This window comes from Neoarius graeffei, chromosome 9, assembly GCF_027579695.1.
Source record: "Neoarius graeffei isolate fNeoGra1 chromosome 9, fNeoGra1.pri, whole genome shotgun sequence".
NCBI lineage: Eukaryota > Metazoa > Chordata > Actinopteri > Siluriformes > Ariidae > Neoarius > Neoarius graeffei.
The window spans coordinates 69,576,573-69,593,950 of NC_083577.1; the positions used below are offsets into that span (position 1 = coordinate 69,576,573).

The 17,378-nt window shown below is 40.9% G+C and overlaps 1 protein-coding gene across 1 annotated transcript in view; it reads right to left on the reverse strand.

Annotated features, from left to right (window-relative positions):
* The window catches only part of ttll4 (tubulin tyrosine ligase-like family, member 4), a 37,075-nt gene that overhangs the window by 3,862 nt on the left and 15,835 nt on the right, over nt 1-17,378 (reverse strand). Inside the window, exons 5-14 of the mRNA XM_060930173.1 lie at nt 13,771-13,889; nt 13,384-13,494; nt 13,116-13,192; nt 10,697-10,891; nt 10,529-10,611; nt 4,737-4,865; nt 4,484-4,606; nt 4,255-4,353; nt 412-546; nt 57-200 (exon numbers count right to left, since the gene is read on the reverse strand). Of these exons, the coding sequence (XP_060786156.1) occupies nt 57-200; nt 412-546; nt 4,255-4,353; nt 4,484-4,606; nt 4,737-4,865; nt 10,529-10,611; nt 10,697-10,891; nt 13,116-13,192; nt 13,384-13,494; nt 13,771-13,889 (1,215 nt within the window). The remainder of the gene's footprint in view (nt 1-56; nt 201-411; nt 547-4,254; nt 4,354-4,483; nt 4,607-4,736; nt 4,866-10,528; nt 10,612-10,696; nt 10,892-13,115; nt 13,193-13,383; nt 13,495-13,770; nt 13,890-17,378) is intronic.

A 17,378-nucleotide genomic window follows, 5' to 3' on the forward strand; every position in this document is an offset into this window, starting at 1 on the left:
AAAAAATCAGTACATATACTTGCATCTTTAAATTAATCTACAATATCAGTTCTAACCTGCTGGTGGAGCTGCTGCCACTGCTGCTCGAGCTGCTGGAGAGGAGGTCTTCTTTCTTAGGCAGCACAAAACCAGCAAGGTTCAGGACGTCACGGACCATTTGGCCCTTAATACGCACATCCAGCGCACTGTTGGAGTGTAAACTGTACAGGAAGACACAGGTGAATAAATTCTCCTGTTACTCATTGCATGCCTGCCTCCTAACAGACCATGTAGCATAGATATTTTAGTTAAAACAGTATATCTAAAACATAACAAGGCACACAGATACATGAATTACACGAAAATCAACGTAGCAGAAGTGAATACTGAACAGTCACTGCTTAATCAGTGTTTAGCTGCAATACTCAGTACCTGGGAGAGATGTTGACTTCAAGAACCCATGGCTTCAGGTTCTCATCCAGCATGATATCAAAACCAAACAGCTCATGACAGCTGTATGGGGAACGCACATGCATCTTCACCCGGGTGTTTATATATGGATCTGACCTAGTGAATATGAAACAGAAATACACTTTGTAAAAAAAAAATAATAATAAATTAAAAAAAAAAAAAAAAAAAACCACGCACGCACGCACACACGAGCGCTCTGAGAGCACAATATCCCCCACTGGCAACTACGCCATAATCAGATAAAATGCGACTGAATTGAATTAAATTGCAATATGCATATTACCGACATATAACAACGAATCCTGTCAAGTTTCGTGAAATTCCTACAAAAATCGTGAGAGGAGTTTATTTCAGAAAGTGAGTACCCTTCCCGGGACAGACGGACATCGCCATGACATAATCCCCCTTCAGGCCTTTCGGCCAGCGGGGAACAATAAAAATCGTGAGGGAAGTTGATTTCAGAAAGCAAAGACACCTTGATGAAATTGCCAAAGTACAAAGTTTGTTAATAATCAAGGGCATAACTCTGGTAAAATTTGCCCAAATTAAACGAAATTTCAATATGCGTATAACTGTCATATAACAAAGCCTTTAGCCAAGTTTGGTGAAATTCCTCCACAAATTCTGAGAAGAGTTGATTTCAGAAGAACATATACTTTGACAATTTCATGAGGGTGCAAGTTATTTAAATCAAGGGTCAAAACTCTGGTAAAAATGTTCACAAACAAAATTAAATCGCAATATGTGTATTACCGTCATATAACAAGGCCTTTGGGCAAGCTTCAAGAAATTCATCCAAAAATTGTGAGAGGAGTTGATGTCAGAAGGCGAGCACACCTTCATGAAATTGTGAAAGTAAAAGGTTGTTAAATCAAGGGCTGTAACGCTGGTAGAAATGTGACCGAATTGAACAAAATAATATGCGTACTACCGACATGTAACAATGCCTTCTGCCAAGTTTGGTGAAATTCCTCCAAAAACTGTGAGAGGAGTTGATTTCAGAAGGAAAACACTCATGAAATTGTCAAATTATATTTTGTTAATCAAGGGCTGTAACTCTGGTAAAATGTGACCGAATTGAATGAAATTACAATATGCGTATTACCGACATATAACAAAGAATCCGGCCAAGTTTTGTAAAATTCCTCCAAAAATTGTGAGAGGAGTTGATTTCAGAAGGTGAGCACCCTTCCCGGGATGGACGGATAGAAAGACATTGCCACGACAATCCCCCTTTGGGCATTTTTGGCCAGCGAGGGATAAAAAAAAATAACTGTACAATACGGTGTCATTAAACAATCATTAAAGCCCTTTAATTAAAATAACTTCCTTGAAGTAATCCTGCGCTGTGACCCAAGCTTCCTCACAAGCTGGGATGCATAGAAAATTTCACTGTACGCCAACGTACACAATACCAATCTAAGGTTTGGACACACCTACTCATTCATAGGTTTTTTTGTAAATTTGGACTATTTTCTACATTGTAGAATGATACTGAAGACAACAAAACTATGAAACAACATATCGAAAATTATAAATAAATGTTTACATTTATTGTAACATATTGCTACCTGTGGCGGCACGGTGGTGTAGTGGTTAGCACTGTCGCCTCACAGCAAGAAGGTCCGGGTTCGAGCCCCGTGGCCGGCGAGGGCCTTTCTGTGCGTAGTTTGCATGTTCTCCCCGTGTCCGCGTGGGTTTCCTCCGGGTGCTCCGGTTTCCCCCACAGTCCAAAAACATGCAGGTTAGGTTAACTGGTGACTCTAAATTGACCGTAGGTGTGAATGTGAGTGTGAATGGTTGTCTGTGTGTCAGCCCTGTGATGACCTGGCGACTTGTCCAGGGTGTACCCCGCCTTTCACCCATAGTCAGCTGGGATAGGCTCCAGCTTGCCTGCGACCCTGTAGAACAGGATAAAGCGGCTACAGATAATGAGATGAGATGAGATATTGCTACCTCAAAATGCACAACCAAATTTTCTGTGCATTATCAGTGACCGGTACTGGGTGGCACTGTACTGTCCGTTTGTGCAAATTGTCTTTTTTTTTGCATGGTCATTGATATTTACACTTCACTGTTGTTTGTGTAGTTGTCGGCAATGTTTGCACTCAATGTTGTTACATGTAGATTTGTAGTCCTACGATGTTTTACTGTATGTAGCACCATGGTCCTGAAGAAATGCCATTTTAACTGTGTACTGTACCAAATGTATATGGTTGAAATGACAATAAAAAGCCTTGGCCTTGACCTTCTACGGAATTGTGGTTTTTAATTAAAAAAAAAAAAAAAAAAAAAAAAAACACCCCAGCACACACCCAAAACATCCATCAATTATCTGTAGCCACTTATCCTGTGCAGGGTCGCGGGCAAGCTGAAGCCTATCCCAGCTGACTATGGGCGAGAGGCAGGGTACACCCTGGACAAGTTGCCAGATCATCGCAGGGTTGACACAAATCATGTTTCATATTTTAGATTCTTCAAAGTAGCCACCGTTTACCTTGATGATGCTTTGTACACTATTATCATTATCTTAACCAGCTTCATGAGCCTGGAATGCTTTTCAATTAACAGGTGTGCCTCATCAAAAATTTAGTGCAATTTCTTGCCTTTTTAATGCGTTTGAGATCAAATAATAAATACAAAGTAAACAGCCCTATTCCACAACTATAGTAAGCCATATTATGTCAAGAACAGCTCAACTAAGTACACTACCGTTCAAAAGTTTGGGGTCACTTTGAAATGTCCTTATTTTTTAAAGAAAAGCACTGTTCTTTTCAATGAAGATCACTTTAAACTAATCAGAAATACACTCTATCCATTGCTAATGTGGTAAATGACTATTCTAGCTGCAAATGTCTGGTGCAATATCTCCATAGGTGTATAGAGGCCCATTTCCAGCAACTCTCACTCCAGTGTTCTAATGGTACAATGTGTTTGCTCATTGCCTCAGAAGGCTAATGGATGATTAGAAAACCCTTGTACAATCATGTTAGCACAGCTGAAAACAGTTGAGCTTTTTAGAGAAGCTATAAAACTGACCTTCCTTTGAGCAGATTGAGTTTCTGGAGCATCACATTTGTGGGGTCGATTAAATGCTCAAAATGGCCAGAAAAATGTCTTGACTATATTTTCTATTCATTTTACAACTTATGGTGGTAAATAAAAGTGTGACTTTTCACGGAAAACACAAAATTGTCTGGGTGACCCCAAACTTTTGAACAGTACTGTAAAGAAAAACATCCAATCTTAATTAACAAAAAAAAAAAAAAACCAACTGAATTAGATGATGTGTCCAAACTTTTGTCTTGTACCGTATACGATAAAGTCGACTTCTTCTTCAAAAGGATATTATAGTTTGTATGAAGACCCTTTTCAGTGCAGTTAAGAATGAATATCAGGGTCTAAAAAAGGTAGCAGGACTTTGCAATTACTGCTGAATCCCAATTTTGCAAGTTTAATCATGCAAACTGTGCAGTTAAATAATAATAATAAAGCAACTGCTACTGTGTGTCTTTACATAAGGGTTAGAAAAATAGCAGTGGACAAAAAAAAAAAAAAGTGTATGCACCGTCACAACAGGCATTATGGTCACTTGGTCCTCTGGCAGTCATAAAAAAACAGAGGCTGGAAATTTCAGCATGACACTAGGTCACAGGTAGTCTGGTTAACACCAGACCATATCATAAGTGCAATATTGTCTTTTCAGATCGGAACAATTGTGCAAAGCAGCATGGGATTTCCCAGGCTAGGTCACAGGTTGAGTCAAAGATACACAAGGAAGTGTATGATGCCACACACACTTACACAATGATGGTTTTAATGACCATGTCCTGAATCTTCTCCCAGATAAGAGTGGTGTTAATCCCTCTGGAGTCCAAATACTGCCATAACGCCTTCAGTGCCCTGTAGGCAACAAAGCTCATTTAAACAGAACATTTTCGTTGTGACCATCACTGTTAAGAGCTAATGTCAAACTGGTATTTGCACACAAAGTCTGAAAATAAAAACACCAGTCTGACTTAAAATTCTCTACCATTTATGACCCTGGCAGGCCTTGTCATCACTGTTGGTCTGATATTCAGAGTTCTTCTTGTTTACACTGTAGTTTGTCAAGTGCATGAATTTGTTGCCAAGGCTTTTCATTGAAGAGGAATACCTGCATTGAAAACATTAAAAAGCAATAACAAAATCAGATAAAACATTGGATATGCTACAAAGCAGGATATTTATTAACTGAAAAATGTATGGTGCTTTCTGCTGGACATAATTTTCTTTAATTGGCTCACTTGCAGCTTGCAAAGCGGACGAGTCCATCGTTGAAGATGTAAACACGGAGTGGATCATAAGAGGTCACGTACACATAGATACGCAGATCAAATTTATTCCCACTAATGAGGTAGGGCTTATGAAGGTATCTGTGAAAATCAGAGAGGTGACAAACTTGGTGTAGTGCAAATCTACAGAACTCAAAAAAACAAAATAGATTTTTTTTTTAAATAATGATTCACATTCTGAACCCATTTTTCAACCCCAAAAGCCCTCCAAGTACAGTCTAAAATTCAAAAGGACAAAGTTTAAAACCTGTAATATTCCTTCTTATTTTTGTAACCCCAAATCAGACAAAGTTGGGACGGTATGTTGAAATTAAAACTGAAAACAATGATTTGTAAATAATCTTTGACCTGTATTGCACTCAAAAGAATGCAGCAGCACATTATTTGATGTTTTACCTCATGAATTTAAATTTTTTTTAAATTAAAAAAAAAAAAAAAGGGAGGACGGTAAAGCATTTACCACTTTATAATGTTGCCATTCCTTCTCACAACACTGAGATGATGTTTATGGACTGAAAACACCAAGTGATGAAGTGTTTCAGGTGTTATTTTGTCCCATTACTCCTGCACACAGGTCTTAAGATGTGCAACAGTATGGGGTCATCATTGTTGCATATCAAATTTCGCCACACATTCTCTGTTGGGCACGGAGGGAATAGGCGCCCTCTTCTTCCGCAGCCATGCCTTTGTAACGTGCAGAATGTGGTTTTGCACTGCCTTGCTGAAATATCCCTGGAAAAGATGTCGTCTTGAAGGTAGTGTATGCTGCTCCAAAATCTCAATGTACTTTTCCGCATTAATGCTGCCATCACAGGAGTGTAAGTTACCTTAGCCGAGGGCCATGACAGACCCTGGCTTTTGGACTTGTGGCTGGTAACAGTCAGGATGGTCCTTTTCTTCTCTGGTCTGAATCACGTGGCGTCCATTTCTTCAAAAAAAGGCCTGGAATACTGATTCATCAGACCACGATTCATGGTTCCACAGTGCAATGGTCCCAGATGCCTCTGATGCCAGAGAAATCAATGGCGCTTCTGGACACAGTTAGCATAAGGCTTCCTTTTTGCACAGTAAAGTTTTAACTGGCATGACCAACACAGAGTAGCACATAATTGTGAAGTGAAATGAAAATGATAAATGGTCTTCAAATTTTTAAACAAATAAAAATCTGAAAAATGTAATGTGCATTAGTATTCAGCCCCTCTGCGTCAATACCTTGTAGAGCCACCTTTTGCTGCAATTACAGCTGCAAGTCTTTTGTGGTATGTCTCTACCAGCTTTGCACATCTAGACACTGAAATGTTTGCCCATTCTTCTTTGCAAAATAGCTCAAGCTCAGCCAGATTGGATGGAGAGCGTCTGTGAACAGCAAGTCTTGCCACAGATGCTCAATGGGATTTAGGTCTGGACTTTGACTGGGCCATTCTAACACATGAATATTCTTTGATCTAAACCATTCCATTGTAGCTCTGGCTGTATTTTTAGGGTCATTGTCTTGCTGGAAGGTGAATCTCCTTCCCAGTCTCAAATCTTTTGCAGCCTCCAACAGGTTTTCTTCCAGGATTGCCCTGTATTTAGCTCCATCCCTCTTCCCATCAACTCTGACCAGCTTCCCTGTCCCTGCTGAAGAAAAGCATCACCATAGCATGATGCTGCCACCACCATGTTTCACAGTGGGGATGGTGTGTGCAGGGTGATGAGCAGTGTTAGTTTTCCGCCACACACAGCGCTTTGCATTTAGGCCAAAAAGTTCAACTTTGGTCTCATCTGACCAAAGCACCTTCTTCCACATGTTTGCTGTGTCCCCTACATGGCTTCTTATGCCTGTCTTTCAACAACGGCTTTCTTCTTGCCACTCTTCCAAAAAGGCCAGATTTGTGGAGTGTACGACTTATAGTTGTCCTGTGCACAGATTCTCCCACCTGAGCTGTGGATTTCTGCAGCTCCTCCAGAGTGATCATGGGCCTCTTGGCTGCTTCTCTGACCAGTGCTCTCCTTGCTCGCTCTGTCAATTTAGGTGGACGGCCATGTCTTGGTAGGTTTGCAGTTGTGCCATATTTTTCCATTTTTGAATGATGGATTGAACAGTGCTTCTTGAGATGTTCAGAGCTTGGGATATTTTTTTTTTAATCACCTAACCCTAATTTAAACTTCTCCAGAACTTTATCCCTGACCTGTCTGGTGAGTTCTTTGGTCTTCATGATGCTGTTTGTTCTTCAGTGTTCTCTAACTCTGAGGCCTTCACAGAACAAGTGTATTTATGCTGAGAGTAAATTACACACAGTAGGACTCTATTAACTAATTAGATGACTTCTGAAGGCAATTGATTGCACTGGATTGTATTTAGAGGTATCAGAGGACAGGGGGCTGAATACTAATGCACACCACATTTTTCAGATTTTTATTTGTTTAAAATTTTGAAGACCATTTATCATTTTCGTTTCACTTCACAATTATGTGCTACTCTGTGTTGGTCTATCACATAAATCTCAATAAAAAAGCGTTTAAGTTCGTGGTTGTACGGTGGAAAAATGTGAAAAAGTTCAAGGGGTATGAATACTTTTGCAAGGCACTGTAACTCTGTATTGTAGAGTTTAACAAAGGTTTACCAAAGTAACCCTGAGCCCATGTGGTTATATCAGCTGTAGATGAATGACGGTTCTTGACGCAATACCATCTGAAGGATCAGAGATCCCGGGTGTTCAGCTTAGGCTTGTGCCCTTGGCCCTTTATGCAACAAAACTCCTCAAGATTCCTTGAATCGTTTCATGATATTATGCACAGTAGAGGGTGAAATATCAATCCCTTCCCATCTTTCTTTGAGGGACATGTTAAATGTTTCTAAATATTTACATTTTTCCCCCTCACGCACTTGGTTATAAACTAAAGATCCATGGCCCATCTTCGCTCCTCAAAGACTAGACCTTTTCTGGATACTAATTTTGTACCAAATCATGATTACAATCACCTGCTGACATCATCTGTTTCAAATCACATCATTGTTTAATTGCTTTACCTCATTACTAGCCCTAAATTGCCCACATCCCAACTTTTTTTGGACTGTGTTGCAGGCCTGAAACGCAGAAATGGATGTATATTAACAAAATGAAGAGAAGTTGAACAGGCAAAACATTAAATATTTTTTGTTCAGCGTCTGCAATGAAATACAAGTCAAAGTAAATTTCGGTCTCTCTTTTTTTTTTTTTTTTAAATGTGCATTTTCCATACCGTCTCAATTTTTTCTGATTTAAAGGTTGTAGATTAAATCTAAGCTAAAAAGTAAAAGAATAAAGGTCAAGCGCTTGACGAAAATCAATATAGAGAAGCTAATGAATGAAGAATACAGAGGAAGATATGCTATGGAAATAAGCAACCGCTTCAATGTCTTGGAGAATGAAGACGCGGACCTACTGGATTGGCAAAACCTTAGTACAGTAATGGTGGACGCAGCTAAAGATGTTCTAGGTGAGGAAGGACGAAGGAGAAGAAGAAATGTGTGGTTCGATCAGGAACGTGCAAACGCAGCAGAGAGAAGATGATCAGCTAGAAAGCAGTGGTTAGAAGATAGAAATAACAACAAGAGAAAAGAGGACTACCGTGCGGCGAGAACGGAAGCGTGCAGGGTAAACAAGAGGAAGAAGAAAGAAGCCATACAGAATCAGTTGAGAGAGATCGAAGAAGACAGAAGGAGTGGAAGAACAAGAAAGCAATTCCAAGGCATCAAGAATCAGAGATCAGGATAGCAACCAAGGTGCGAACTAGTTAAGAACTCTTATGGTAAAACGCTTGTTGGGAAAAAAGGCATCCAAAATAGATGGCTCGAGCATTTTAAAACTCTATTAAATAGACTCCCCCCCCCCCAGAACCCGTAACGTACGATGGTGATCCGGAAATGATTAGGGCCAATGATAGAGTTGAGATACAATCAGAAGCTGAGATCAGGTTAGCTATAAAGTGGCTTAAAAATAACAAAGCTGCAGGTATAGATGGCGTGTACTCTGAGATGATTAAGTTTGGAGGAGAACGGTTACACCAAAGATTGATAGCTTTAATTAGAAAAATATGGGAAGAGGAAACTATGCCTATGGAATGGGAGATGGGAGTGATTGTTTCACTGCACAAGAAAGGCGACCAAATGGATTGTAGCAACTACAGAGGAATCTGTATTCTATCCATCGGATACAAAGTTCAATATTTTATATCAAAGATTGCAGCCTTACACAGAAAGACTTATAGGAAACTATCAGACGGGTTTTAGGCCTATGAAAAGTACTATCGATCAGATATTTATTCTGCAACAAATCCTTGAAAAATACCACGAGTACAATAAATCATCCTATCATCTCTTTATTGACTTTCAACAAGCCTATGACAGCGTTCATAGATCATCGCTGTGGGCCATTCTCAGGGAATTTAACATCCCTGATAAGATTATATCCCTCACAAAGATGTGTTATAATAACACCCAATGCAGGCTCAAGATCAGTGGTGAAATCACAGACACCTTCTCGATTGAAAGCGGACTGAAGCAGGGCTGTCCGCTTTCAACCCTTCTGTTCAACCCGGTATTGGAATGGGTTGTAAGACAAATGCCGCCTACTCGTCAGCTGATACAGCTGGGCAGCGCAAGCTTCGACAAGCTCGCCTTCGCTGATGACTTAGATCTCGAAGACACGCATCTATATTTCAAGGAGAATGCAGAGAGAGTAGGCCCATCTGTCAACGATAAGAAGACAAAGCTTCTGGAGGGCACAAGTACCTCTGCTTGGTGAGATGGACTTCGGAGACTCCAAGCACGAGGTAGTATACTCCTTTAAATATCTTGGTTCGACTGTCAACCAAGCGGATCTCATATCGGAGGAAATCCAGCTGCGCATTGCAGCAGGAGCTCGATGCGCTTGGTCGTTGAACAAAACTCTAAGAGCACGAATATTATCAAACACAACGAAACACCTCCCTGGGGAGGTGTTCCAGGCATGTCCCCCCGGGAAGAGGCCCCGGGGAAGACCCAGGACATGCTGGAGGGACTATGTCTCTCGGCTGGCCTGGGAACGCCTCGGTGTTCTTCCCGAGGAGCTGGCCGAGGTGTCTGAGGAAAGGGAAGTTGGGGCTTCCATGCTTAGACTGCTGCCTCCGCGACCCGGTCCCGGATAAGCGGAAGAATACGAGACGAAACTCCAGATTTATACCACTATCATAAGACCCATAGTGTTGTATGGGTGCGAGACTTGGAGAACTACAAAAGCACTTGAAGAATGACTGAACGTATTCGAACGAAGCATACTGCGCAGGATATGGGGCCCAATTCAAGACGAAGAAACCGGGGAACGGCGGATCTTGCATAACCAGGAGCTCATGGATCGCGCTCGCATACCGCCGATCGCAGCACGGTCGTATCAACTCAGATGGGCTGGGCATGTCGCGCGTATGGACGAAGATGCGCTCCCAAGAAGTGCCATGATCGGTCAGCCCAGAGGCCGACGGCCCATTGGTCGGCCACGAAAACGGTGGGTCGATAATGTCAGAGAAGACGTTGCACAGCATGGAGTGCCACCCGATGCCTGGATGGAAGTGGCACAAGATCAACGGCGCTGGCGACATCTGGTCAGAGCGGCTAGGGGTCACCACAGTCCGAGGCCCCCGGAGTGAGTGAGTGAGTGAGAGAGATTAAATCAAACTTAAATTAAAAAATAAAAAACAAACAAAACACATGCTCTCAGATAACTGTGTGAGGATTAAAAGCTCACTTTTGCACAAGGAGAGGTCTCTTGCGTGGCATTTGACTCCACTTGTGAATAACCTGAATACCAATTCCTCGGGCTAAAGCAGGCTGTGAAAACAGGAAACATAAGGCCATAATGCACCAGTAATTTATTTTAAAACAGCTTAATAATGACTAAAAACCCAAGCTGCACCGGTTTGATGATCCATTTTTGCCTGCTCCCTCCCTCCTCCCAGGCCTTCTTCAGCAGTTTCATGTCCTGCGGGAGCACAAAGGAACGTGGGAAGAAGCCAAACTCCTGCTTGCCAAACCGCGTCTGCATTTTGGACAGGTTCCGCCACAGACGGTCTTTCCGTCCAATCTGAAAGGAACCTGGAAAATGATTCAGCTGCAGAACAGAAACAAAATATTTGCGAAACATGAATAACTGGAGTTATTAAAAGAACATGGCTGTACAGTAATGTGCAACTGGAAAGTAACATTTTTGTTGTTTTTACCATGTACTACAACACAACTGGTTTAAATATAAAATAAAAATAATTATTATACATACGGGCCACTTTTTCCATGGAATAAAAACACGTATTCTATCCCCTTCTAGCGGGTTTATTGACGGCATGCAATATTATCATATCGCTTATCCTCCATGTATTACGCCACTCTCCCCAATGGAAAATGAGCATGCAATATTGTTATAATATTGCACGTTGTCAGGACAACACAACGTCACACGTCAGAGCTTATGCGAAGATCCAATGACAAAACTTTGCTGTTGCGCATGCGCACAATCATTTCTTTGTCAGCTGGGAGAGAGAAGACGGGGTTAATGCAGTGCTCGGTTTAAGCACTAAATAAATACAGGTAGTCGTCAACTTACGATTGCGTTTGGTTACGACTGACCGGTCGTAAACCGATCTGGTCGTAAGTCGGCCTATGTTAAATGAACGTAAGTATATTGTGATGTGTAATGATATTGTAATCATCTTAAAGTCTTATTTTATCAACATTTTCTTACTTCATTACCTTGGCTCATTATTTGGTTTAAGTCCAACACTGCATACTACACTGAGTACAGTACAATTTGTTTAATATGTGCAAAACAAAAAAATACGAAATACAGGTATGAAAAATAGAAAACATTTTAGTTTGAAACATACCAAAATGCAAATGTAAAACATAGCAAAAAACAAAATTTAGTGACTGCTGGCATCACTGGTGCTTGGCTGTGGGTCGTCTACGTCATCATCAGCTGTTGCAGCGCTCGGGCTGGCGGGAGCATTTGCTTGTTTCATAAACCAGAAGCTGGGGCGGAAACTGTATGACGGAGCGCGCGAGGGAGCGTGAGAGAGACTGCGCATGTGCCTGGAGCGGAAACTGTTGTACACGGCGAGAGGCGCTGCCGGGAGCTGGGGCAGAAACTGCCGTATGCTCAGCTGGGAAACATTTGCCAGTCATAAAGTCGATCAGTCGTAAGTCGCATAGGTCGTAAGTCGACGACTACCTGTACACTGAAACTATAAGACGCGCTGGACACCCGAAAGGCTACCAAATCTTCTTCACGCATATTTACAAGAGAAAAACATACCAACGGACATAGAAAAACTGGAAAAGAGACATGGAGATGTAAAACTTCCGCGCTAGTGAGTGACTGACAGTTTGTACACAAACATGGCCGCCAGGTTTGCTTCATTAAAAGCAGATTTAAAGAGAAAGACGCACTGGACACCCGAAAGGCTACCAAAACTTCACTGGATATTCTTCATGCATATTTACAAGAGAAAAACATACCAACGGACATCGAAAAACTGGAAAAGAGACCAATAGCGGAAAGATCGTCAAAGTTCTACTTGGAGGTGAGGAAAAGTGACAGAGGCTTTTACAAGAGGACGTCACTCGTGGACTTCACTCAGCAAAGCCCTTTTGTTTTGAACAACTGCAATGTAACAATTAACTACCACCAAAAGTAACTGTGAACTTGAACTGTCTACTGTATATAGCTTGTATATACAGTAAGTTGGGTTGTTGTTCAGGTTTTTTGGACTTGTACCGTACCATTTTTATTGTTAGAACTTTGACTTTGTACATGCACATTGGATTGACTGAACATTGAATTACATTCGATCAGAATCAGCACTCAATATTGGTAAGTCCCGTCCCCTCCGTTCTGAACTTTTTGTAAAATCTATAATTGTTCCATCGAATGTGTGTGTATAAAAATATTGGCTGGCTTTTTTCGTGGTGCATCAGATATATTCCATTCAGCTAGCATGATACTGAACTTGTCGAAGAATGGAATATATCTGATGCACCACGAAAAAAGCCAGCCAATATTATTATTATTATACATATTAGCCAAACTCATTACCTAGTTTTGTTTTTTAATGTGGAAGTTTGATTCCTATAGAACTCATCCAATATATTAAAAAAAATAATAATCTGAATGAAGGCTGGCATAATGGTCATTTTTCAAGCATTGCCCCTTTATGTGTATTGCAACAAACATTTAAAACAGTTACAGTTGGATCTGCTTTACCACGTATCCATTAATATAGCTTAGAAAAATCGTTAACAATGTTTGTCAGTTTCTAGTATACTGTATGTTGACCACTGACCTTTTGGTACTCTCGTATGGCCTTGAACCCGGGTGACTTCATATGTTGACCCCAGCAGCCCAGCCAATCATGATTCTCTGGAACAAAAAGCCTTTTTGTAAAAATTCCCTGCAGACTCGAGACAAAGACAGTAAAATGCAGTGACTGCAAGCAAATTGTGATTACATAGTTATACATGGGTACAAAGATGCAGATGCTGTCTCATATAAACTGATTTTTTTTTAAAAAAGCTGTGTCAATGAAAGAAACCAAATGCATGCTGACTCACTCTTGGTGACTTTGAAATGGGATCTAGTGATTGTGTGCTTGACTATTTTAGGGGTGACGGTACTCATTTTCCATTTTAGAAGACTCCTCTGCTCCAGAGGAAGCAGCTCCACTACAAAGCAAAACAAACATCGCAAGTACAGAAGAATTTACCAAATATTTCCAAAACACAAAGCACTTTTTAATTTGAATTTATAACCAGTTCAATGGTTTATCATAATCATTTTATTTTGTACAGGGATGTACTGCTATAACAAAAGGGGCCTTATTACTTAAATACAGTCATTAAAATTAACAAAAAGTGAGTGAATAGGAGTCTCATTGCTGACAATACTATGATTTAATATTGAAAAATGAAAACCCCTGCATAATTTTAGTGTGTACTGACCACGTTCGTTGGCTGTACTGAAGTATAACGTAGGGGGCCTGAAGGGGAACAGGCTGGGCACCAATGCTGGCTTCACCTCCTGATATTCCTCCAACTCACAGCTCATGGGCTCCTCAATACTACAATACAGACAGAAGTCAATGAATATAAAGAAACAGTGGAATGTCAAACCTAAACAAAGACAAACCCAAATAGTTAAGGCACAAATTTGCAAATTATAGCTCCAGGCCATTTTTTCCAATCGAATAAACACGTATTCTTTTCCCTTCTAGCAGGTTTCATTAATTTGAGTCGACAGCATGCAATATTCTCATATTGCTTATCCTACATGTATTACGCCACTCTACCCAATGGAGAATGAGTGGGCAATATTGTAACAATATTGCACGTTGTCAAAACACAACACAACACATCGGAGATGTTCAACTTCCGCGCTAGTGAGCGACTGTGACAATTTGCAAACAAATATGGCCGCCAAGTTTGCTTTGCTAAAAACAGAAGACTTGGAGAGAATTTTGGCTGCCAGGTCATTCCGTTGCGTGTAGCTGTCGATGCGGATTATTAAAGTAAGTAAATTACATAAGGAAATGAATATTTAAAGTAGGAGTGAAAAATAATGTAGCGATAATGCATGGAAGAAGAGCCTGGAGGCAGAAATCTTAGATTCTCGGTCATTAGCCTGTGCTTGTAGCTCTCGATAGCACTAGCTGCACCGCTTTATTAGCATTTGCTAACAATACTGATGAACACTACACCGGCTAGAAGGTGACTGCACTGCCGTGCTAACAGCACTGTCACGGGTAAGCTAGCGCTGGCCTTCGAGAATGCTTATATGAAGAGAGTGTGTATAATAATAATTAAAAAATGGCTGACGTTTTCTTGTGGAACCTCAGATATATTCCATTCAGCTAGCATGATACTGAACGAGTCTTCAACTGATATACCACTCAACACCAGCCAGTATTATTTAAATATCAGATTAGAAAATCAAAATGGTCGAAAAAAATTTTAATAAATAAAAAACCCAGACGGGCGGCACGGTGGTGTAGTGGTTAGCGCTGTCGCCTCACAGCAAGAAGGTCCTGGGTTCGAGCCCCGGGCCGGCGAGGGCCTTTCTGTGCGGAGTTTGCATGTTCTCCCCGTGTCCACGTGGGTTTCCTCCGGGTGCTCCGGTTTCCCCCACAGTCCAAAGACATGCAGGTTAGGTTAACTGGTGACTCTAAATTGACCGTAGGTGTGAATGGTTGTCTGTGTCTATGTGTTCAGCCCTGTGATGACCTGGCGACTTGTCCAGGGTGTACCCCGCCTTTCGCCCGTAGTCAGCTGGGATAGGCTCCAGCTTGCCTGCGACCCTGTAGAAGGATAAAGCGGCTAGAGATAATGAGATGAGATGAAAAAACCCAGACATGAATTTCAAATAATAATCAAATTTCAGACTTTCAAACAATAATCCACTAACCAGCACTCAAAGAAAGGACAGTTTAGTCTCTTTTTGGATACTTCGAACATCAAATTAGGCAAGCGCACACAGACGGCTTCAAAATCCCAATCATTTCTCATAAAAGAACCTACTCGTTTACTTACAAGGGAAAATGCAACTCACATGTCCGTTATGTAGAAGGAGACCCTGCTTTGGTTCAGGTTCTAAAATGATGCTTAACATTAACAGAATAGCTTCAAGTTTCAGGTCTTTCACAACATGGGCCTTTATGTTCGGTAAAATTAAAAAAAGGTCTACCTATAAAAAAATAAGACCATCAGATGAGATGTAACCTAATGAGAACGGTCTACTAGGTTCAACACAACCCACTGACACGCTCATTCACCATTACAGAGGGACTGTTCTAAAATTAGCACTGAGTCACAATTGGGAGATCTTTCTACTGACCCATGTGCTTTTCAGCTTTTCATGCACAGCAGCCACCAGAACACACACCAAAAAAAAAAAAAAAAACCCTCCTCTATGTTTACCATCACCATGGTAAGGTCAGGTGAAAAAGCCATGCAGAGAAGGAATGTGACCTAGTATGCATTTGAAACTTGATTTTTTTTTTTTTTACCTTCAGTTAATGCAATGCTAGCGAGCCGTAGAGGGGACATGGTGAATAAAAAAATAAAGCGTGGGAACGACTTATAAGGCGTGTGCACGAGATATTAATGTGCGCGCACGAGTTATAACCCTCAATGCACTTGCATCCCAACATGGCTTTATTATAAGTCTGAGACACCTCCTGGCAAAGCCCATTCTCTCTCAGAACTCGCTTGAGGTGTCTCAGACTTATAATAAAGCCATGTTGGGATGCAAGTGCATCGAGGATTTCTGTGTATCCGAGTCCAATATTAAAATAGAATAAAATAGCGTCTAGCATTTCCGGAGCTACCATGGTGAGCTACAGCCTGTGTGTACGTGTGTGTGTAGGCAACGAGATCAACGAAAACAAGGATATTGTGGGAATATTTTAATAAGTCGAGGGAACGACATAGGATATCATTCCCACGCCTTGGATATAAACCAAGGGAACGCGTTTTAAGACGTTCCCTCACTTTTTAATAACCCGTGCGCACGCCTTTATAACTCGAGCGCACATATTAATATCTCGTGCACATGCCTTAATGAAAGCGAGGGAACGATTTGTAACTCGTCCCCTCACTTTTAACTACCTGAGCGCACGCCTTAACGCAAAGCGTGCGCACGGGTTATAACTCGTGCGCGCGCATTAATATCTCGTGCACACACCTTATAAGTCGTTCCCACGCTTTGTTATTTTTTTTATTCACCATGTCCCCTCTACGGCTCCGTACAATGCAACTCAAAAAGGAACTTATGGCAACCCACCACAAATTAAGACTAGCCAAAAGAACAGGGACAGAAAAAAGGTGCCTGAAAAAAAATATGATAAATAAAACCCGTGTCCAATCTAACACCATGTATCTCTGCAGTTAAAAATCACGAATGGCATTTAGCACAATGGAGCATAACACAAAGAAAACATGACAGGTACATTAGGGTGCATCAGTTGCCCTCACTTTCATAAAATCTGATGCATTCATGTTTGGATGTTCCTTTTCACCAATAAAGACATCCTGTAAAATTTTTTGACCATGTTCAAAAGTCTGATGGTGGCACCTTGAGGTTCATTTTTTGCCAAAAAACGCTTATTTTATGTTTTTGCGTAAGGTTTGAATCACAATGTTGGGCTCCATTTATTGATTTCTTGTGACCCAGAGATCATGTTAAGAACCTTTGCAAGGGATCGAGAAGCATTAATGTGATTCATAATACATTTGTATTGTTTAAAAGTAGTTGAACAATGATTCAATGAACAGCTAAAGCTCAAACTGTGCTTGATAATATATTTAGAATATGTACTAAAAATGTGTATCTAACACTACGTTCACACTGCAAGGCTTAATGCTCAATTCCGATTTTTTTGTGAAATCCGATTTTTTTTGTGAGGTCGTTCACATTAACAAATGTGGCAGATCACAGAATCCAGGGACACATGTCTGCCCGGGGGCATTTTGAGTTATTGACAGATTCAGAAAGTACAGTTTCTAAGCTTTCCAATGATGCCTTCCATGTGGAGATCTGACAATATTTGAAGAAT